The sequence below is a fragment of the Aplidium turbinatum genome, chromosome 7, assembly GCF_918807975.1.
Source record: "Aplidium turbinatum chromosome 7, kaAplTurb1.1, whole genome shotgun sequence".
Taxonomy (NCBI): Eukaryota; Metazoa; Chordata; class Ascidiacea; order Aplousobranchia; family Polyclinidae; genus Aplidium; species Aplidium turbinatum.
Genome location: NC_137478.1, coordinates 7,719,486 through 7,742,057, shown reverse-complemented (window position 1 = coordinate 7,742,057; position 22,572 = coordinate 7,719,486). Strand labels below are relative to the sequence as shown.

Here is a 22,572-nt window from a genome sequence, read left to right as displayed (position 1 = left end):
TTTCTACTCTGAAAAAATGTGTTCATGTTATCAATATCTCCTCAGGTGCCTCAGGTTCTTTGCCACAGCCAGCCAAAGCAATTGAAGACACCTACTGCCAGTGTGATCATCACTCCTGCCACCAACCGATCCAGCTTCAATCGGAAGGTATATACGGCTTAGGTACATATATGTATAAAAGTTAAATCAAATGTAGTTATTACTATCTGAAGCCTTTACAAATTGTTTCACCTAACGGATCATCAGAAGGTCTTATTCAAATAGAATAAAATTGTAATTGTATAGAATCAAATTGTATAAAAGTTAGGTGCTCACGTAGAGATTTTAGTAGCGGCAAGATTAATCCTTGTGTGAAGCCTTGCCGGGAGTCAGAAACTATTTGTTGCATCCATGTAGGAGTTGGGTATTTAATTTATCCATTTGATTTTGTTTATGAACCCCTTTTTCGGTATTAAAATAAACAAAATTGCCAAAATTTCAGCTTTGGAAAAGGCTTTATCCCTAGAGTGAAGTTTCTTACACAAAGCGAGGCTTGTTTAGGCTTTTGAAAGTTCTTTAATATGAATTAGCCTCTTCCAAAGTTAGGCACAATTTTTCAGATGCATTTCACCCTTTTGCCATTTAGATCCATGTATTGACCCACAACAACCCCTTCCTTCAGCCCCAGGTTTTGCCCCGTCTTCCATGATGACTACCTACCCCCATCTGGAAATAGACGGCTACAACGAAAGCAACCACGATACCCCACTGACCCTTGCCGCGGCTGGGGGCCACGACGACCTAGCCCAACTACTGATCTGTCGTGGAGCTAACATTGAACACAAGGACAAAAAAGGTGAGAGTTCAAAGGAATAAAGAAATATTTAACTCTGTGCGAGATTTGTTGTTTCATAGACTCGAGCTTTGGTAATATCCATTGGAAACTTTTTCCAAGCGGTCGCGGTTATCATCCAACACTATCGGAATAATTTGGTGTGTGGTAGTTGAATGTATGTTGTAGCAAGAATAGAGATGGACATCGCATTTCGGTCATCAGACAGAGTGACATTGTCAATATCGCACTGGTTTTCGCACCAAGCTGTCGGCCACCAGTTGTACATTGTACAAGTCCATTGTATTGTTTATCTTTGCGTCCCAAAAAGTATCAACTAGTTGTAGCTGAAGATAAAATAAAAAGATGGAAAGCAAATGTAGTGACCTTTCTCATGGTTGGAAATATTCGCCACATCATTGTGATTTGTGATGACGAATTCAATTGACTGGCAAAAGCAGCGGTCGAGCGTGGCAGAATAGTGGTGCGATACTGATAAGCCTGGCCTAGTGGGAAAAACACGTGTCTATCGCTGTCAATTCTTGCTAAGCTCAGCTGCTGAGAGTTATTGTTATCTGTGATAACTCATAGTTTTGCACTGTGCAGCTTGCGTTATGTTTAAAGCATGTGACATAAAGCAAAACATTGTCCTCAAATAACTTTTATCTAAATCATTCCAGGCTTCACCCCCCTGATCCTCGCCGCCACCGCTGGCCACATCGGAGTGGTGCAGAGCCTCTTGGAAGCCAATGCTGACATTGAAGCACAGTCGGAACGTACGAAGGACACACCCCTCTCTTTGGCCTGTTCTGGTGGAAGATATGTAAGTTTGTCGCCTGACTAGAAAGTCCGAAAGATTTTCAAATCTCCAAACAAAGAATATGCTAAAAACAGTGATAAAGAGAAAAAGTCATTTACAAAATATCGAGTTTCATAAAAAAATGTTAAGCTCTTCCAGAGGATGCCCAGTGATGGTGGATATTTTATCTTCATCTTTTCTTAATTTACTGATCCTTTGTTCCTCACTAGGATGTAGTTGGGGTTCTTCTTCGTCAGGGTGCCAACAAAGAGCACAGGAACGTGTCCGACTACACTCCACTGTCTCTTGCGGCATCCGGAGGCTACGTGGACATCATCAAGTTGTTGCTGGGGAGCGGAGCTGAGATAAATTCAAGGTAACTTTATTGTAGTTCGACCAAAATAGGTTACCTGTACTTTGGAAGATAAGTAATGTGCCATGCCATGCACTTACAATGTAAAAATGATGGATTTTGCTGTCCGGGGTTGATGACAAGTTAATCAGGTTGAATAACGTTATACAACTCAATTGGCTTGTTGTCAATTATCTATTCAGTTGATCAAGCGTTGTTGGGTTCAAAAAACAATTGTTTTTGTCGACATATTTGCATTGTTACATCACACACCTTATCAATTGCAGGAGTTTTTTCAGCCTAAGAGCTAACAAACTTTATCTAGAAAGTAAGAGATTTGGTTAAGACGTCTTGTCAAACACCTGTAAAGGAGGAAGGAAGTACCTCCAATGCTTCCACTCGGTAGTTGAAGCAAGACAGCCAATCCTAGGCATGTCATTAAGTGTTCTTCAAGACACAGCGCATGCTTTTGAGCGGTGTCGAACCAGCGCCCTTTCGAACGTCGTACAAGACTTCTCACCACTTGTGACTGATTGACGTTTTGCTGCGGTGGTGGCAATCCTTTGCAGTCGACATAACTTTACTTTTGTTTTTTAGAACTGGCAGCAAGCTTGGTATATCTCCACTTATGCTGGCGGCGATGAACGGCCACTCGTCTGCTGTCCAACTATTGCTGGACATGGGAGCGGACATCAACGCTCAGGTATGTGCCAGGTATACCCGCGGCACTCCCATACGGCAGTAAATGTATTCATGCTCATTGCTCTTGCTTGTATAGTTTCATGGTTACATTGTTGTCTCATTGTTTGTTTCTTGTGTTGTGATCTCATACCTTGAGGGAGAGTTTTTTTTTGCATAGCTGAATGTATTTTTCGTGTTGTGGAGGATTAAATCCGACTTCTCTCCAGTTGAGATGAAGTGATGTTTTGATGCTGTGCTGGTCTTTTAGTTTTACACTTAACACTCATGTCAAAACTTATAGGAATAGAACCATAATTCTTTGTGTAAAATATCTTGCTAATTCTATCTGGACACTATCCGTGCCTCATCACTTGGCGAACACACGTACGAAAATGTAGACTCTTGTACGATCATTTGTCCAGTTTTTGTATAATGCTTTATGACCATCTTTATTGCAGCTATCGTTTGAAAATATTTTTCTGTGCATCTGGCTTTTTTTTTACACAGCCGCACGCTCTACGTATTAATGTACAGTGTACACGCGTTGCGTTTATGCTCAAAGTCACATGCTTTGCGCGTAACATCCTATGCTTCGCGCTTATCGTCACGTACGTTTTCATCCTCAGATCGAAACGAACCGGAATACCGCGTTGACCCTGGCGTGCTTCCAAGGTCGCCATGATGTGGTCAGCTTGCTGGTGGACAGGAGAGCAAACGTGGAGCATCGTGCCAAGACAGGACTGACTCCTCTTATGGAAGCAGCATCCGGTGGATACGCGGAGGTCATATATCTTTGTTTTTCTTTGTTTGTGTTTCTATTTGAGTGAAGTGAAAATTATAGAAAAAAATTATATCTTGGACAAAACGAAGCAGCAGATTGGGCGAAAGTTCCAAGTTAATATTCTCTCTAAACGTTGTTGGATAATTTTCGATTCTGCTTCAACGCATTGCTGCAAACAGCATTAAAAGTTCGGGCGGTTAAGCATGTGAACTGAAGCATTCGTTACTTGCTTTGACGTTAGGTTTATCATGATTACAGGTCGGTTGTGTCCTGCTCGATAAAGGTGCTGACCCAAACGCTGCTCCTGTGCCGTCGTCACGTGACACTGCTCTCACAATCGCTGCAGACAAAGGCCACTATAGATTCTGCGATCTCATCCTTGACAGGTGATGCAACTATCGAAAATCTTGTAACATCTTACTCCACAATACGAGCATCCACTCGAAGTGCGGAATGACAATTCATTTCACAAAGGCTTTTTTAGGCAGAAAGATTCGTCATTTTTAATTGATTTAACGTCTGCAGACGTTAAACCAATGTAAAAATAGCAGATTTTGCTGTCTGGTTTCCCACTAAGCAAAGTTGGTCCTTGTTACACTAATTCAACGTCTGCAGATGTTAAATCAGTACAGAAAGGAGCAACTTTGTTGGCCGAGTGATTATTCTGTGTTTTAGTAATATTAAGTCAATTTTTCCTTTAAAAATAAAGCGCTATTATACCTATCTTAAATTTTTCTCGCGTATTATTGGACTTCTTGTAACAGAAGAATATTGGCATCTATAAGTACAACCAATGACAAATTGGTTGGACAGTCGCTAGCCAAATGGCACTATAAAGAAAATGACGCGCAAAGGTTGCTCCCTGTCAGTCTACTGCGTTTCTTTTTCGTTTTTATTCTTTTCAACCACCAACCACTGCTTTGCAGGAATGCCCAAGTCGACGTTCGCAACAAGAAGGGGAATACCCCACTCTGGCTGGCTTGCAATGGCGGCCATCTGGATGTTGTCAGGCTCCTCGTAGGCAAAGGTGCCAACGTGAATGCAGCCGACAACAGGAATGTGATACCACTAATGGCGGCTTTCAGGAAAGGACATGTCCAGGTAAACCAACAACTACACATGGAAAATCGTTTTTTTTTCTAGCTTAGACATATTGATATCAAAATGTTAACTTTGTGTACTTTGGCCATATACTGTAGCCTACTGTACGGTGTACGTGTAAAGTAGTATTGTGCGCGAACGAGCCCCTGCTGATATCTAAGCATTCAATTTAATCTGTTTTATTTTTTATGATCTGTTATAAATAATATCATTATATTTATCATAGTTTATGATATTATATTGTGTGATATATCCTACTACTTCACTATTTAATTACTTTGTTGCTCAAAAATTGCTTTTAAAACCATCGAATTGCCGTTTTCCAGGTTGTGCGTTGGCTTGCAAAGCAGGCTTCCCAGTACCCATCGGACGCCGAGTGCATGCGGTACATCGCCACCATCACAGACCATGACCTTCTGAAGCGAACCCATCAGTGCATGGAGTGCATAGTACAAGCCAAGGAACTACAGGCTCAGGAAGCCAACAAGTTTGCCTCCGAGCTGCTTGAAGAACTCGACATGGAAAAGGTGAGCCTCAATGACAGAGTAGGTGGTTATGATCTTTTCATAACAATTCTTTGGTCTCCGTCTTAAAGAGAAGCACTTTATGAAAGGTAAACTGCACCCAGACAACTAAACCCGTCATTTAACGTCGACAGACATTGAATCAATGTAAAACCGACGGAATTTGCTGTCTGATATCGATACAAATATCGGATGCAACCAAGCATTATTCCATCCAGAAAATCAGTCTATTTTAAATTAATTCATCATCCACAGACTGTAAATTAATGTAAAATGGTCTGGTTTTCTGGCTTGGATATACCAAACTAGGGAACAAGATTTATCACTTAATATCAGTTATTGAAGTTTTTTCCACTTTAATTGAGTCTTTTTGAGTGTTTTATTCAAATAGAATCGATTCTATTTGAGTGAAGATCTTGAGTTGTAAGTTTTCTTCACTTGACGGAAATCTAATTGCACCTTTGCCGTGTTCTCGGCAGTTATGTCACTTTTAACATTGATCCATTGTTTAGTGACGTTAAATTTACAGCTTTCCCGCACTTATTGCAGAGCCAGAAAGAAGACCAGAAAGAGAAGGCAGCGAGGAAGAGAGAGAGAAGAAGATTGCGAAGAAAGCAAAAGTCGACGAAAAAAGAAGACCAGAAAGAGGATAAAGAGAACTTCGCTAGTGACGGTAAGATCACTTTACTTTATAATTTGAGGTTTTTTAAACTGTATTTATGGTTCCAAACAGTTTAGGTGGGCAGCATTGTGGGTAGTAACATAAAATCCAGAATTCACTGTGTTAATTGGGCTTTAATGAGGCTGCTATTGGGTTATAATTTGTTTAAATTGAGCCACTTCTCAATTACTAAACTTAGATTCTCACCTAGTGTCCGTGTAAAAGTACAATGTTTTTTAAACGTTGTGACAATCATTATTCTGGCTTTGTTTCAACAAGAGACTAAAAAATGACAACAAACACTTCGTAAGTTTTGAAATCATTCCGAGACTGGTGACAGTTTGCTGACTTGAGTTTGATTTTGTTGAGAAAACTGTGATTGGACAAAGTAATAGAAATGTTTGCGTTGTTGACCAATCAGACGAAGCCGATTCAACTTCTGCCTTGGATCACGTGATCACATCGACCAGCAAGTTAAAAATCTCTTCACTCCCTTTGAACGTCGATGACGTCAGTGCCGCTTCGCTGAAAGCAACATCAGCTGCTGTTTCTCAAACGCTTGCTACAGTTTCTAGTGGTAAGTTAATATCTGGATATTTATTGTTTTATGACAGGGAGACAAAGTGACATTCGTTTCAATACATCGTTGAAAACTTGGCCACGTTACTTTGTTTTTCATAAGTGATAGTGTTTTAAAGAGCACTTATTGAAATAGTTTCATATAACAGCTCCTTCAACGTTTGAGGTCTGTTCTGTTACTCCCTTCCATCTCAAAATTGCTTATTTGAAAAGCACAAATGCTTATCTTGCCAGGTAATAACTTCGATCTTGGAAGTTGTATGTCTTGGTGGTTTTAAATCACTTCAGGCAAAGCAAAGTCTTCATACAAGTTGTTTAATTCTTATTATCAACCACTCTGGCCCAGGCAGCAAAATCCGTCATTTTTACATTGATTCAACGTCTGCAGACGTTTGAAGACGTTGAATCAATGTAAAATGACGGATTTTTCTGTCTAATGTAGGTTACCGAGCTCTTATCGTGGATTTCAACTTCATTTGTATCGCAGCATCCAAAGATGTGCGGAATTCTTCACCAAACTCGGCTTCTTTAAAAACGAAACCAGGAACATCTCAACGTGTACCAGACGACACTGCGAGACCGGCCGAATCGCCTCACGTACAGACGAATCAAACCGTACAGGATACATATCCGAAGAGTTTGGAAGCGTAAGACTTTCATTGACTGTTGTTGTAATGTAGACCGAGTTTTTCTCATGCTTAAAATGTGCTTTACAAGCGGGGTTTCATGTTTTCACCATTTGCAGTTTTCAAAATGCTTGGACCTGAGGTGGCGTTTTGGATAAAAGTTATCTCCCAAATTTTACCTGATTATCATCTCATTAAGATATGAGGTCAAATACAATCACTTCATCACTTTAACAAAAGTGATTCCAAAATCCATCAAGGTTCCGCTATTTCAAATTTCAACGCTGTACCCCCGTCGTTATGGCATCAGAATGTGCTAAACGTGTGGTCAGTTTTTACCGAAAACTTTACACTCTATCTCTACTGTTCATGTACGTTCATTGTTATTATGATATCAACATTGTTTGCTGCTCACATCGACTTGTATAATACGTCATTTTTATTGCAACCTTGCAGCGCTGCAGCGACATCTGGTGAAGATATGAACGCTCAACACTCAGCCGCAAGGAAAAATCGCAAGCTTGTGAGCCATCATAGGCCAACCACTGCCAGTAACCGGTATGAGATAGTTTGCGACTTATGAGTTAAGTTGAGTTAGTTAGCACGAAACTTTCATTCGTACAGTTAACGTCATATGACGTTTTTATTGATCATACGTCGCCCAACGTCGCGTGAACGTAAAAGCGTCAGATTTTGAACGAATTCTTCCAAACGTAAACGTACAAACAAGAAGACTTGCCAACTAACTTCTTTTGTAACACGCAGAGAAATGCCAGTACACGCAAAACCTGTCATCTGTGAATCCATCACATTTACGAAGCCTGTGTCTCTCACCTCCGCCCACTCCACCACTGCTACCACCACCAGCAGCCAAACTGCGCCATTCCGTACCATGGTGATCACACCAAGCAAACGACCGCCACGTCGAGAAGAAGGTTGGAAGGAAGTACCTGCGAGAAAGTATGGAAATCCCAACAGGTTAGGATTGGTTGTCAGCGGTTCTGTATTTAACTCGTTGTCAGTACTCCAAACACAAAAAAAGTACTTCGAAGATACAGCATCAGGCTAAAAAAGGTCGTTTGTATTTACATTTGTAAAGTTAATAACGATCGTGCTGCTAAAAGCAACTCAATCTAGTGCACTTTGAAAATACTTGAAACAATCCCCAAATTGTAAAACCTATAAACACCAATGCCGCAGCAAATAACATCAAAATGTTGAAAGGTGTTTTTTCTGGATAAAACCGCTTTGAAACATGGCCCACGGCTTCAAACATCGTCATCTGTTGTTTTCAGCGGGAAGAGAATGCTAGTTGCGTCAAACCTAATCTCGCGTGTGATTGGACGAGCCGGTTGCAACATCAATGCCATTCGTGAGGTCACTGGAGCACACATTGACATCGACAAGCAGAGGAAGGGAGCGCTAGAACGAACGGTCACAATCAAGTAAGTTGACGCGCTATCCTGTTTACCAAATCACATTTTTTAATCATTGCAGGAGAGGGGATATCTTCCCAGCAAGCAAATAAATTCTTCTTTAAGAATCTAAAGAGAAGCTGGCTCACTGGATGGGTTTACTCACAGCAAAGGTGGCACAAGAAGATCCAGCGACATGCCAATACAACTATGTCTGATGGTTCCAATTTTCTCGATATGTCTGATGGTTCCAATTTTCTCGATGTTTCTGATGGTTTCAATTTTCTCGATGTTTCTGTTGGTTGCAATTTTCTCGATGTTTCTGATGGTTCCAATTAAATCTTTATAACCAGCTCAGACTGGACATTTGATCCCATTTGAGTTGACTAGGAGCTACATTTGTGTTCATCGCTTGGAAGATAGTCATTTCATTAGTTTAAACAAAATAGATGCTAGCAATCGGTTTTCAAATCACCCTTTATCTTACCATAAGTCTTTAAAAGTATTTACTTTCATCCAATGCTCCCTCAAACATGAATTCAAATGATGGACAATGTCTCTAACTTGTACACATTCAACCACAGAGGCGCAGCGGAAGCTGTCAGATACGCCCAGCAACTGATTACAACTCTGATCAAAGAAGACAGAACAGACCATGAGATCACAGACATCATATCGAAGGTACAGGCGCAGGCTGCCTCCCAGAGCCACGTTCCAGCGAAACCACTGCCACAAAGGTCCACCTTAACAGTTGTTGCCGCCCCCATTCCTTCAAAACCGGCCTGGACCGTCCCACCGTCGATTGTGGCCCAATCCGCACGTCAGGTACTAGATTAGTGGAAATTTTAATTCGATTTGTTTTAGCTAGTGTTTGTGTAGTCTCCGCTGAAAAAAAGCTACTATCTTATTTTAATTGTCGTGTTTTTTTTCACACGAAAAGGCTTAAAAGCTGATGTACTATCAGAGCATTTGAAATGACACACAATGCTGAGTCATGTTCCATGGGAAATCCTAGACACCAAACGTTGTGTATTTGCAGAACCCCAGTTCGTCCTCCGTGTCGTTAGTAAACGTCGGTGTGTGGACGCCTCCCGTTAGCGTGACAACGTCGTCGTCTACAGCTCCACCCTCTGCCCCCACACAATGGCCGCTCCCTTCAGCTTCAGGTACCTGCGGCATCCAGTATGTTAAATATCACCATGTTATGACTGGGCACTGGGCAGACAAGTAGTTCTTGATGCGTTTGTTAAGCGACGTGACTTGTGAGATGCCTGAATCAGTTTTGTAGTTTGTGGTATCAACAACTTTCCGCTTAAAATTGAACTTTTTGATGAGCTATCCAGACAGTACTCAGACTTTTCGGTCAGCTTAGCCAGACAGTAAATCAATCGTTTTTTCCATTGATTCCGCGTCTACAGCCGTTGAATCAGTGCAAAAAAAAAACGGACTGATTTACTGTCTGGCTAAGCAATCCCTGTCTGCGATTGCAGATTCAACGGCAACAGTATCTGAAGCCAAGACCGTTGAGACCGTGAAGAAAGCTCTTTTCGTCGCCCCTCAGCAGCCCCCAGCTACCACACTCGCCACCCCTTCTGTCACTTTTTCATCCAAGCCATCAGGTGGGTGGTAATGTGTTGCCCCTCCCGTTTATTGAGAACGGAATTATTTTATCGATTGAAGGCCATATTTTTATTTGTAACAGTGCTTTACATGTTTTTCATTGACTTGTGAGGTATCTTTCAATTGTAACGAAAAAGATCTTGTCTCAGTTTCAAAATTTGATTTGCAGATAAACCCGTGCAGCCTGTAGCTCCCATGGTGTCCACCAAAGTCGCACCAGGGATTTCCCCAAGAATCTCCCAATCGTCGTACGGACCGATCGGTTCCGGTACCCCCTCTCAACATCAAATGTACCCCGTAATGTCTCGTACCCAAGGCCCACTATCTCCCGTTTTGTCACCAAGCCAGGAAGGTATTCCCCAAACCCATAACCAAATCACCCCAAATCACAACTCGGCACCCGCCCCAGAGAACATGGACAGTTCATTTCGAAATATGTCTTCGGGCCTCAGTAGCTTGTCCCAAAGTCACGTGGTCACACCGAACCAAAATGTCGGCCGGCCGGTTCAAAGTACTCCGGTTGTTGCAACCCCGAACTCGTCCATGTCAAACCATGGCTTCAGAACACCCGCGCAAAGTTCTATCTCCCAATCAAGCCATAGCTCCTCTGCCCCACCTTACCCCAATCAGTCGAATCTTGGTGCGAACGTTGGCGTGACCCCAGTTCAGGGCATCAAACCCGGTTTCTCGGACGGCCCACCTGCCGACAACCCAGGTACGTAGCAGTTTTGCTTAATCTTAAGTCTCGTCTTAAGTCTCGATTTTTGACCGTAAAGCTGTTGACATGAGATTTTGAGATGTTAGTCATCAATCTAGTTGTGCGCAGTGAGTTTGAGAAATTGTTCTTCCACGGGCGTTGTGTTGTGACCTCTGATCATGAAGCCATTGGTGGTTTTCAACAACAATACAGTTGAACAAATAGAGGGGTCACATGTTGTATTTAAACAATGTTTGATAAAGAAATCCCGAATATATCTTTATTTTTTATCTTGTTGTCTCTCACACCGATAGATTCCATCACGGCAGGCAATCCAGCCACAAGCACCCCCCACAATTACCCAGAGAACAATCCCATGTCTTCACTTGCCTACTCCCCTTTTAGCGGCTCGTTCAACCCGAACGCTGGCTCCCCTGCTTTGTGGAGCAGCGAAACAGCGCCTGGTACGTTGAGTCGTATTATATTTATGTTAATTTGCGTTATCTTTGCAGTCCATGTTTGTCGCGAGGTTGTTGCCCAGACAGCAAATCGGTTTTTGTTTCAGGAAGCCTCAACCGAAATCATTTTGGTACCATACCCCCAACCAATGGAATCAGCAGTTGCTTGCAACCTAGCTTCAATTTTTTGTAACTTTTGGCCCTTTCCATGTGGAAAATCAGTGCTTTTTGAAAGTTTACGTCTGCTAATGTTGAATCAATGTAAAAATGAACTGATTGCTGACTGGGTTGGGTGCTTGTGTAGCTCTTGGAAGTTTTCTTGACACGGTCGAGAGAGCAGATGATCAAGCTTCTTAATGCTTAGAATCTACTGACGTCGTTTTGCGTTGTAATAACGTAAAATAAAAAACAAAAAATGTTCTTTCAGTTGCACAATTTCAAGGGCAGAACACCACAAACCTTCCCCCACCATTCATTCAGCCCGAGCCCCCCCTGGGTACGGTCGACCAAACCAAAGCACCTGGTTATCGGGGGAGTGTCAAGTCTCCAACCGTGGAAAACAGCGCAATTATTGGGAGCGCTACTGTTCAAGGTCAAATTCGTTACTTTCCAAACTGCAAATCAACCGTTCTTTTACATTGATTCGTCTGCAGATGTTGAATTAATGTAAGAAACGATTAATTTGCTGTCTGGGTTCTTTTGTTGTTTAGCCTTAAATACAAACACCAAACCGATCTGGTTTGACCGGTGTTTCTTTCACAGACTTACACTCGTTTCGTTTTTGTTTTTTTGTGTACCGCTATCTCCGGCTGTGTTTATTTACCATTTAAGTTCCCAGTTTCTGATATTAAAAACAAAAGCTGAAGACAAATATTAAAAACAGAAGTTTTGGTTTAATGGTCTTTAAAACAGGCCAACTTCATGTTAGTTCGCCGAAACGTAGAATTGCTTCTTTATTTTTCATAGGTCTTGAAGACTATAATGTGTGATTTTCCCTTGTTTGTCTGAACGTGATATACGCCATCTTCCAATGTGTGGCCTTTCATACGTGGTGCAATGCTGATTACACACACATGTTATGTATACAACACGGTAGCTGAGGCATAGCTTAGCATTACGAGTTGTTTTTTGCGAAGTTCTATCAGGTTAGGCTTTTTGAGTTAATTTTTGTTCTGGTCTTCAAAGTTTAACCTATTTTCCAATTTAGGAAGTGGAAACACTGCTAATAACATGGAAAGCGCGCCACCTACTTCCACACCCCAGCAGACATCGTCAGGAACAGGCGCCGAAGCAAATTCAGCGAAACCACGACCCATCGGCACGGTATGTCGGCACCGACAGTTATCACGTAACAATGAAACAACGTACATTGAGTTGTTCTTTTTTGTGGCATCCAAGCTTACGCCTGATGGTGAAGATTTAGATTAAGTGGATGGGAAGGCAAGGAAGTCAATCCTTGTGTCCATCTTCTGGCATGCCATTTTCAGTGATAAAGTGCCTTACTAAAGCCACAGTCGTATGCTTTTGAGCGGTGTCAAAGCGGCACCCTTTGGAGCGTTGTGGGCTCTCATCATTCGACTACGTTGCCATGCACTCAGTTGTTAGTTATTCTTGATGTCTGTGATGGAATTTAATCGCAAGATTAACATGACTGAACGTACAACGAAAAGAGTATAAGTCGTTTCATCAAACTAGTTCCAGCTGTTAGGTCAACCATAACGTGCTTTGTTTCTTTTCAGGAGAGGGCAGCACTTCACAGAAGGACCAACCCGACCTCTCTCCCCCTCACCACAGTAGTCGGGCACCAAGCCACCAACATATGGTCATATGACATGCTTCCCCCAGCACAGATCGGAATGCCACCCCTGGAGCCAACGAGTTGTAAGACGCTTTTTAGCAATCGCTGTGTTAACTACTGATTATAAAGTTTTAAAAAAGTAGTTTTAAAGGTGAACTAACCACATTTCCATCAGTTTTTTTAAAAAAGAAACACAGCTTTCTTTCCAAACTAAATACCGATTTGAAAATTTTAAAACCCCACTTTCTTTCAACGTGACTTTTCTACAGATCCGAGCTGGGCTACAGCCACAACCCCTGGCCGAGATGACGGGATCATTACGACAGCTTCGTCTCAAAAGCCACAGGTACCCTTCATTGCAACGCTTTTGTTTTGAGCCAGTCACCTGCAAATGCTTCACTCCGGTCACACGAATAACTTTGGATGATACTATTTGTTCTGTTTATTAAGTGGCTACTCAGACAGCAAAATCCGCCATTTTTTCGTTGGTTCAATGTCTACAGAACTGGATCGAAATACTTTATATTTAAGAGTGAATGAAAAATCTGACTAACTTTCCACGTCATTTTGTTTTTCCTACCACTTTGAAAATCGTTAATACTTTTGCTGTAAATTAACGGAAAACTTTGCCAGAGTTCCTGTGCATGTTATGAAACATTTTTGAAAATAACTTTCCACATTAAATTTGTCTTTTGCAGGTATTTTATCATACACTGTTGTCCGACTTTTGTGATTTCACGATGATCACTTTTTCAACTTGTTTAGGTTATGGCTTCAGAAATCTCTTCGTCCCCGAAGACCCCCACTATTGAGCCTCAGCCCCCCAATTCCCGCATGCCAATGATGAACCACCCCTTTTATCCCCATGCCCCTCATATGGGGTTTGGTGTACGGAACCGCATGCCAGCTGCTAGTAACCGATTTTCACAGCCCCCTAACAATATCAGAAGGGTTGGTGCACACCCGCCAATAGGAAGCCATCTTGGGGGCAACAGCAGCGTGGGTGTGGTTGGTCCCCAACAGCAACAGACGACGTTGTCTCCGATTGGGTCCCATTTAAGTGGAGCCGGTCACATGCGTAACAGCCCAGCATTCCAGCACGGACAACAGCAGGTACCGCATAAGAAGAAGAGTTTCGTTCTGGATTTGCTCACTTTCGTTCAAATGTCATCTTCGAATATGTTGCTTTTGAAAATCGTTTCGCTTTGTTTTTATCGGCACTAATTTTTTTTAAAGAAAAATTTTGGGAGGTTTACCCATTTATATGAGGATGCTAATTTAAGTGACATAAGAAAATGGTCTCAAAATAACAAGATTTTCTGACCAATCTGCGTCATTACTGAACAGAAAATAAACTATTTATTGAGTGTCATGAATCAATCTACATGAAACAACCATCTTTCCCGCCATTTAACTTTTGATCTTCCGTTTAGATGCAAAGAACTTTTCCTGGTAATCCGATACAACAGCATCAGCAACAACATCAACAGCAACAACAACAACAACAACAGCAACAACAACAACAGCAGCAGCAACAACAACAACAACAGCAGCAGCAGCAACCTCTTTCTGGGCCGCGTTACCCTTCGCATGTACCTTTCTTCATGCAGCAGCAGCAACAACAACCTGAAATGTCAAGATACATACAAAACATGGGTTCGGATATGAACTGGCAACAGCAGCAGCATTCCATCCGACCCCCACCCTCCCACCACCCCTCTGCCAATCCATATCAACACAAGGTCTGTATAGGAACGGTTCAACTTTTTGTTTAGTAAACGGCTTTTATGAAAAATTGTCATCAAATTAATACAGATTTACAAATGAAGTTTCCCGTGGCTGGTGACTCGCCGATTTTTCAATTTGCTTGATTGTTTCGAGCTCAGTCAAATCTTCATATTAATTTGATATCAATGTAATTCAATTATGATTTATTTCTAAACACTGGGTTTGCAAGTTTTTAGGTACTCGTCGATTAGAAGCGTTTATCGTTGCCCATCTAAGAGCCCACACGCATTGTCTCTAGTCCAGCGGTCGGCAACCTGCAGCTTCGGAGCCGCACGCGGCTCTTTTATCTCTGCGCTCTGGCTCACGTGATACTTTTTTTTACTAGTTCGTGTCACAATTAAACCATTGTGGTGCAATAATCAAAAACCGAATAGTTGCGACAAGGAGGAACAACACTTCACCTTTGTAGCTACGGTTTGTTTTGCAGCTAGTAATGGTAATTTGTAGCTAGTCAGTATAGCTAAATACTTAATTTCACCATTACTTGAATAGATTTGTATTGATTAATCATCAATAGACCTAATAGCTAAATGCAAGAAGAGAATAACTTGAATAAAAGGCTTTCCTGCAAGCATTAGGTTTTTGCTGTAAGCAGTCAATTAGATGGTGCGGCTCAGAGCAGGTTTTAGTTTAATGGAGACGAGACCAAATCGCTCTTTCAATGCTAAAGGTTGCCGACCCGTGTTCTAGTCCTATAGCAGCAGACCACTGATACTCATGCCTGAGGTCAAAAGTTAAACATGACTGTCTCTATCTACTTCGTTATGTGCATCACAGCTATTGAATCGTGTCATTTCCTTGTCCGTGTTTTTAGTTCACTGAGCGACTAAGATAAATCAATACCAGGAGGCTAAAGCATGACTCGGCAACCACTGCCTACCATTAGTGAATCATTGAACACTTTGTTTACTCTGCGAGATCATTGACATGCAGTCTGGCGACCATGCTTTAGTTTTTGCGAGTAATAGCCGCTGTGACCGAATGCAAATGTTCTTGACATTTTTTCCCGTAATAATGATTTTTTTTTTTTTACCAACAGGAGATACAGAACGCCAGCGGGATGTATGGCTCTGCCCCATCAGCCTACTCTAACAACATCCCTACCAACGTCAACCAGGGACCCGTTATTCATGGCTACTCGAATCCAGTTCCTACCGACGCCAACCAGTCTTATCCGGTTTACCACCCCGACGTATCGACCGGTTGTCTGCGAGAAAGTGAGCACTTCAACGACGGCGGAAATGAGTATGTCGTCCAAGGTATGGCGCCAGGCAACTTTACGAACCCTCAACCAAGCAACACGAACTGGGACCCCAACTTTCGTCGACCGCGATATCAGTTGGTTAATGGAGGTAAAAATTGGCAAGAAACTAAGTGTTAGCTTTATCTTTGAATCGTTTAAATTTTAATACTAATCGGTGTAAGTAAAACATCAAAAGAAAGCGTTTAATTAACTTTCCGGTGCTCAAAATTGTGGGTGTTCATTACGTGTCTAATCACTTCTAAATCGACGTACTTGCGGCGGTACCGATAAAATCTTATTTGCAAATTCTGCATATCGCGTCTGGTCGTTCCTACTCGTCTGCGAAAGGCAGTTGTGTAACTGTCAGGGCTTATCAAACTATGGATCGCGACCCCAAATGGGGTCGCGTAATGAAATTTTGGGGTCGTAATTAAATAGTTTAATTTAGTCTAGTGTCGGTAGGTTATAGTCTTGCCATGATGTCAATTGACCGCAACTGTCGTTGTGAAATGTCGAACGATAAAATATAACCAATCGTAACAATTGATGCATTGTTACGCTATCATTGCTGTAACGTGCTGACCAAAAGTAACCTTACCGCTCGCATTATGATTTCAGAGTAGCCTAGCAACTAGTTTCTGAAGGAACCTAGACTAAAGTTTAAAGCAGTTACAAGATTAATTGACTATGGATCAGTGGTTAGGTTCCGTAGATTCATGTGGTAACAATGGAAGCACAAAGAAAACAATAGATAAGTCAGAAAGAAAAAGAAAATATAATGACTCATTTTTGCAATATGGATTTACTTGTCGATACTTTACTTTACCTTTCGATATTGTTTTACAACTTCAGTAAGAGAATCATAAAGGAAGCCAAAAAGAACCGAAACAAATTGAGATAAAAGAACTAATCCCGTTTTAATGTCATTAACGTGGATGTCCCCATAATGGGGTTGCAGAACAAAAAAGTTTGAGAAGACCTGGGTAACACACGTGAAGCAACTCCCAGTTGATGTGTGTCATCATGAACACTTGTACTACGAACTTCCTGTTGCAATTTGAAAACCGGGGTTCAATTCCCCACCGGCATCGAAAAAAATTTCAAAATATTTATTTGGCCAGTTGTGTCATTCTAAGTTTAATCATTGTTGCGGTAAACGATATATCTCACTCATCAACAACGTTGAATAGATGTATAGCACCATGTTTATAACTCTGCATCTATTTTGTAGGTCCGGACATGCCATCCATGGTTGGTGCTCCTCCTAGCATTGACACAGAGTTCCAGCAGGTTAGTTGGAGGAGTCATCATAATGATCAATAAAGCGATTGGAGGAGTCATCATAATCATCAATAAAGCAATCGAGTCGATTGCTTTATTGATGTAGAGTCGACATCAACATTGTAGACTCCATTAGTTACGTCTCATATCTGTTTAGGACTTTCATTTTAGTTAGCTTTCAGTTAGCTTATGACTTTCATTTTCATTCATCGATTTTTTGTCGGTTCTTTGTTGCGTCTCTTCAGTTCGCTACTGAGAGAATGTAATTTCCAACCTTGACTGGCTTTTCTCCAATGTCAAGTAAGATCTTCCTACAAGTCCATCGTTGTTCACCGGGCAAACAACCGACTGTATTTCCAGGGGCGAAAGGAATGGTAGAACCAGTGGAATCCTGATCGAACGCCGGAAATTGAGAGGGCTGTTCAGGAGTTTTTTCGCAACGCTTGCAGACGATGAAAGGAAGAGCGCGAAGGAGAAGACCCCAAGTTTTGACCCTTGATTTTTTCTTGTACTCTGAACAAGCGTGTAATATCGTTGCGCATTTAATCCTGTACTGCCTTTATTTATTTTGACCCCTCATTGTATATATCTTCATTGGTGCTTTTTGCAGGAGAGGCATTGCAGTTTTTTGCGTTGCATTTTCGTTGGCCAACGTTGACGTAATTCGAAAGGTCGCACTGCTTGTCCTGAACTTTTGCTGCTCTGCTAGCTTTGAAACGGCATGGTGTATTAATTAGCTTACTTAGTTTTTTTGAGTTTTGCTCGATTAAAAGTGTGTTCATCTGAATTTCTGTTGCTTTGCGCGTATTTAATGTTTTGCAACGTTAATATTTAACGTTTTGCAACGTTAAATGAACAAAAAAGTAGCGAAATTTGTCTCGGTGAATCCTCATAAGCTGAATAATTTCTCCTTTTCGGCTTCTGCTTTTTCCGCTTAATTCTTTTGTTTGGCGGTATCGGTCTTGACTGAAATCCTTTTTGCTCGGTTTTTGTTATTTCACGCTCTTGTGCTTTCACCCCCTCCGCTTAATTCAGTTTTCTCGCTGCGTTTTCATTTGTATGCCATACTGTCGTGAATAAAATCGGTTTAGACACGCACATGAACAAATCTTGTTGAATTATATGAAAGTAAGTTCAGTCCAATAACATCACTTCATTTATCATTGGCAAAATTTTTGCAAGGAGTTTTCTTACTGTGGGGTGGTAGGAACTTAAACATAAACAATTTTAGTAAGATGAATGAATCATTGGATCAATCAGAAGTTACAGGAACAGCGTTTCAACCAATCAGAAAGTTACTGGTAAAACCGAGAAAATACTCCAACATTGCTAACAAAGCAAAATCAGTGAACGTTCCGCCGTAGTCACCGTGGTCTAGTGGGTTCAGGCTAGGGAGTACATTTTGATAACGTTGGTTCGATTCCCACCCTTGTTATACAGTAGAATTCGCCTATAACGGCTTCGTTTATAACGTCAATTCGCCTATTACGTCACATTTCGTTCGGTCCCGGCAGAATTCCTATCTTTTACGTACATTGTAGTTCGGCTACAACAGCATCGCCTATAACGTCAATTCGCATGTAACAGCACCCTTTATTGGTCCCCAGACGTCTTTTGTTCGTTTATAACGTCACTTTAAGCCATCACCTTCACCACCAACGGTCAGTCTTTTAATCCAGTTAGCGCTGCTGCTTGCAAAATGTCTTCCCTTTATTTTGCTACGTCGTTCGCAGCAGGGACTTAAATTAACTGAATTAACTTTTTTCCCGCTTGAAAAACTATCACGTGTAAAAAGCAGCTCTACAGCTGACCTTTAAACAACTCAAAGCAACAGTTGTACGTGCAGTACTGTATAAACTATTAAAAACCGCAGTGTTACACAGTACAGTTGTCGAAAGAGATCTCTGAAGCAAAATACCATTAATAAAAAACATTGTTTAGCAAAAGCTGAACGCTATGTGGTAGAGAAATCCGTGTCAAAACCGAAACAGCTGAAGATCAATGCCTTTTTTGCTAATAAGCAATGAACTTCTCTACTACTGTATGTAACGAGCTGTATTGCGCAAATTTCCTGTAGGCTACCTTTCGCTGTAGATTATTTTTTTTAAATAATTTCTTTGTTTACTGTATTTTCTACGTGACTTTTGTCAGTTTGGTGGTACACAGTAAACCTGACTGGATTATACACCTCTTTCTTAAATCAAAAGACAGTTTTGGAATAGTTTGCGGTAGTTCGTCTATAACGTCAATTCGGCTATAACGTCAGTTTTTGCAATCCCCTAGACGTGCCGTTATAGGCGAATTCTACTGTAACTCTTTTTTTCTTCTGTAATTACCAAACAACGTTCAAAGTAGGATCAACTCTCTGGCTGAATGCTAGAGGGGTGGCAATTGGACGGTAGTCATTAAACATATGTTCTGATTGGTTGATGGTGTCTTACAGGGAATTGTCATGTTTCAGTGGCCACCGTGTAAGATACTGTTTAACTTATAAGTGTATATTCTTTACCTTGCACCAAGTTATTTAGTTTAGGCGAGCGAAATAGGTCTACAGTCTACACATAGAAGGGTGGTGTTCAGCTGCAAATGTCTTGTGGCATAGATAGTAGCGTTGACGAGGTGGGTACTTTTAATCTGGGATAATTTAAGGGGCTCCCAACCTTTCCAAGGGTCCTGGAAACTTGAAGAAGCTACCTCGTCTACTTTAGATGTAGCCTAGTGCTTTTTTCTTAGGTCTTAATTTGAGATCTGAGGATCTCATTGGTAGCGTGCCCAAATCTTCTCAACGACCTTAGGCTTAAAACAACGATTGTCCTCTTTCTGCTCGTTCCTTTACATAACCACACAAAGCTCCTTTGTTTGTGGTTGAATACAGGCTTCATTCAATGTTCTAATTTCATCTTCGACCAATTTTAAAAAATAGATTAATAAATAATCAAGGCCTGGAGACACATTAAGTTGGAAAATTTTGATAAAAGGATTTGTTTGTGGTTACTGCAAAGAAAAAATTTTCAAAATTGATCAGGAATTGTTGAAGAAAAAGCGATTTGAAGAAATGTTAAAAATTTGCTGAAACAACAAGTGGATAAAGACATGGAAATTACAAATGGAAATTGACTCTTGTAAAAAGTAAACTGTTATAGACAAATTTGCAATTCATTATGATTAAAATAGAACTTTAAATTTCACTAAATTTTTATTATTAAACTGTCACTAAACAAAGGTTCATTACTAGCCTCCTGTGTTTTGAAAGTAGTGTTGCCAGACGTGCTTAGATCAATTATAATGTACTGAAATTCGTATCATCGTAACTGTTTTTTGTAGCCTTAATTTTTTGTGCAAACTGTTAGAACAATAATCTTTTTTCCTAATTTGCTTTCAAATACTTGTTTTTAACTTTTTATCACTTATGGTGACATTGTACCTCGACCTTTTGGTGACATTGTAAATCGATTTAAATTGCAAAAAACTTGTTTTATTTATGATTTTCATAAAGCTTTGGAAATTTTGAATTGAATTTGATTAATCCAACTTTATCTAAAAAAAAGTAAATAGCACCTATATATTTTTTTTTCTTACGCTTAATTATATCTCACCTTTTATTATTTTGTTTTTCTGAATTCATATGGTCACACTGAGCCGGTTTTATGTAACTTTTTGTCACTCTGACTCATTCCTTTATGACATCACACTTTCATTTTGTTAATTGTCTTGAGACTTCATAATTTAAAAGTTTGGGAAACTTTCACGTCTTGAATTTGGCAAAGTTTAAATCGCCCTTGTTGCAAGCAAGGATGCCAGACCTTGGTTTTTCCACCTAGATCTGGGTTTTTTTGACCAAATCTGGGTTTTAAGTTTTTTTATTTCAAATTTAGGTAAATCTAGGTTTTTTTGGTTTTTAACTTTGTACAGAGCTTGCACGGTATTAAGGCACTGGGATCTTCGATAAATGGTCCACACTGCAACACAAAAATGATAAGGTAGCCTACTGGTAATGTTTTTTTTGCATCAGCTACTGCAGTCAGTGAGGTACAGGATGCTAAAGAAATGATCCAACTTTATGAAAATGTGGATGACTAAAAATTGGAGTAGTACAACTATTTGTGTGACTGAACATTTACTTATTGTGAATTTGAGTTATTCTTTTCAACATTATGTTCAAATGAAAAAGGCTAAGCAGGGTTTATTGCTAAGAACCAAGTTATCGTAGTTGTACACCAAGCAGTAAGCAGGCATGATGATTCTCCTCAGCCGCAGTCTACAACTCACACAGCAAAAAGTTTAGTTCAAAAGTCAAAACTAACCTTATTGGTTTTGTCTAGTCAGTTTTAGAAATTTTGGTTAAACACGCACTGTACCTTGCTAGCTAGACGCTTTACCATAAAGGTAATTTTGAACCAAAATCTTTGCTGTGAGCCCATATAGGCCTACCAAGCTCTTGTTTTTGTATATAGTTATATTACATATATATTAACTACCATACCAACATAAGCATGTATATATATTGTATAATTATATATATATATATAGGCTACGTGTTACTATTTGTAGCTTTCTGAGGCTTCTGTGTAATGATTTAAAAATGGTGCTGAAAGCGCACGCAGGTTTTTTTAACCGCTTTACTACATATTTTCTGGACCTGGGTTTTTTTTGCCTCATCTGGGTTTTTTTTAGCGCACAATCTAAGTTTATTGGAAATTTGTCGCTGGCATCCTTGGTTGCAAGTGTTAATATCTTAATAAAATTGTACAGTAGGCCTACAGTAGGCTATGCACGTTTTTGTTTTCTTGCAAAACTAAGAAAAAAATTGTAATAGGGCTATGTAGCCTATGTATTTTTTTTAATATTTAATCGTATTTTTGCTTTTTTTACTTTTTTTCAAAATTTGTGCGGTCACTCTGAGCCGGTTTCCTGTAATTTTGCCTTGCTGAGTAGCATCGCTTTTTTTAAATGCTTTTGATGACTCACAAAGCGAAAGTTCAGGAAACTTGTCACCTTTTGAATTTTTTTCTTTGTGTTAAAAAGTTTAATCGCCCTTGCACAAATTGAATTGAATTCTACATAGCCTACGGTACAGTTTCTTGCATAATACTGTATGGTTTCATATATAGGCTACAGTACACATTTAAGGTGAAAGATATAGGAACTTCATTTGGAACTAGCAATAGCAGGGAACTCGAATCTTTCCTGTAAAGTTAACTTCACACCTTCTGCATTTGTTATCCGCATATGGACTCATTAGACTTGCAAACTATGTGAGGAGCCTGTGGGTGGAATAAAACTTTGGGAAATAACAAATATCGTTGCACCAAAGGTCTGTAAAAGCATGGGCTCCGTTAGAGGGGGGGCCGCGGGGG

The 22,572-nt window shown here is 40.5% G+C and overlaps 1 protein-coding gene across 1 annotated transcript in view; it reads left to right on the top strand.

The window, feature by feature from the left end:
* Window positions 1-18,317, top strand: part of LOC145774038 (ankyrin repeat domain-containing protein 17-like) — a 37,691-nt gene extending 19,374 nt beyond the window's left edge. Inside the window, exons 22-50 of the mRNA XM_082585173.1 lie at window positions 46-147; window positions 626-835; window positions 1,492-1,634; window positions 1,841-1,986; window positions 2,560-2,665; window positions 3,270-3,425; window positions 3,683-3,810; window positions 4,351-4,525; window positions 4,852-5,052; window positions 5,599-5,722; window positions 6,132-6,287; window positions 6,777-6,936; window positions 7,372-7,473; window positions 7,681-7,893; window positions 8,211-8,360; window positions 8,915-9,155; window positions 9,370-9,496; window positions 9,821-9,949; window positions 10,120-10,665; window positions 10,962-11,111; window positions 11,533-11,697; window positions 12,313-12,428; window positions 12,845-12,986; window positions 13,173-13,249; window positions 13,669-14,016; window positions 14,337-14,645; window positions 15,731-16,043; window positions 17,166-17,224; window positions 17,576-18,317. Coding sequence (XP_082441299.1) covers window positions 46-147; window positions 626-835; window positions 1,492-1,634; window positions 1,841-1,986; window positions 2,560-2,665; window positions 3,270-3,425; window positions 3,683-3,810; window positions 4,351-4,525; window positions 4,852-5,052; window positions 5,599-5,722; window positions 6,132-6,287; window positions 6,777-6,936; window positions 7,372-7,473; window positions 7,681-7,893; window positions 8,211-8,360; window positions 8,915-9,155; window positions 9,370-9,496; window positions 9,821-9,949; window positions 10,120-10,665; window positions 10,962-11,111; window positions 11,533-11,697; window positions 12,313-12,428; window positions 12,845-12,986; window positions 13,173-13,249; window positions 13,669-14,016; window positions 14,337-14,645; window positions 15,731-16,043; window positions 17,166-17,224; window positions 17,576-17,593 — 5,012 coding nt within the window. The 3' untranslated portion in view covers window positions 17,594-18,317. The remainder of the gene's footprint in view (window positions 1-45; window positions 148-625; window positions 836-1,491; window positions 1,635-1,840; window positions 1,987-2,559; window positions 2,666-3,269; window positions 3,426-3,682; window positions 3,811-4,350; window positions 4,526-4,851; window positions 5,053-5,598; window positions 5,723-6,131; window positions 6,288-6,776; window positions 6,937-7,371; window positions 7,474-7,680; window positions 7,894-8,210; window positions 8,361-8,914; window positions 9,156-9,369; window positions 9,497-9,820; window positions 9,950-10,119; window positions 10,666-10,961; window positions 11,112-11,532; window positions 11,698-12,312; window positions 12,429-12,844; window positions 12,987-13,172; window positions 13,250-13,668; window positions 14,017-14,336; window positions 14,646-15,730; window positions 16,044-17,165; window positions 17,225-17,575) is intronic.
* The last annotated feature ends 4,255 nt before the right edge of the window (window positions 18,318-22,572 follow it).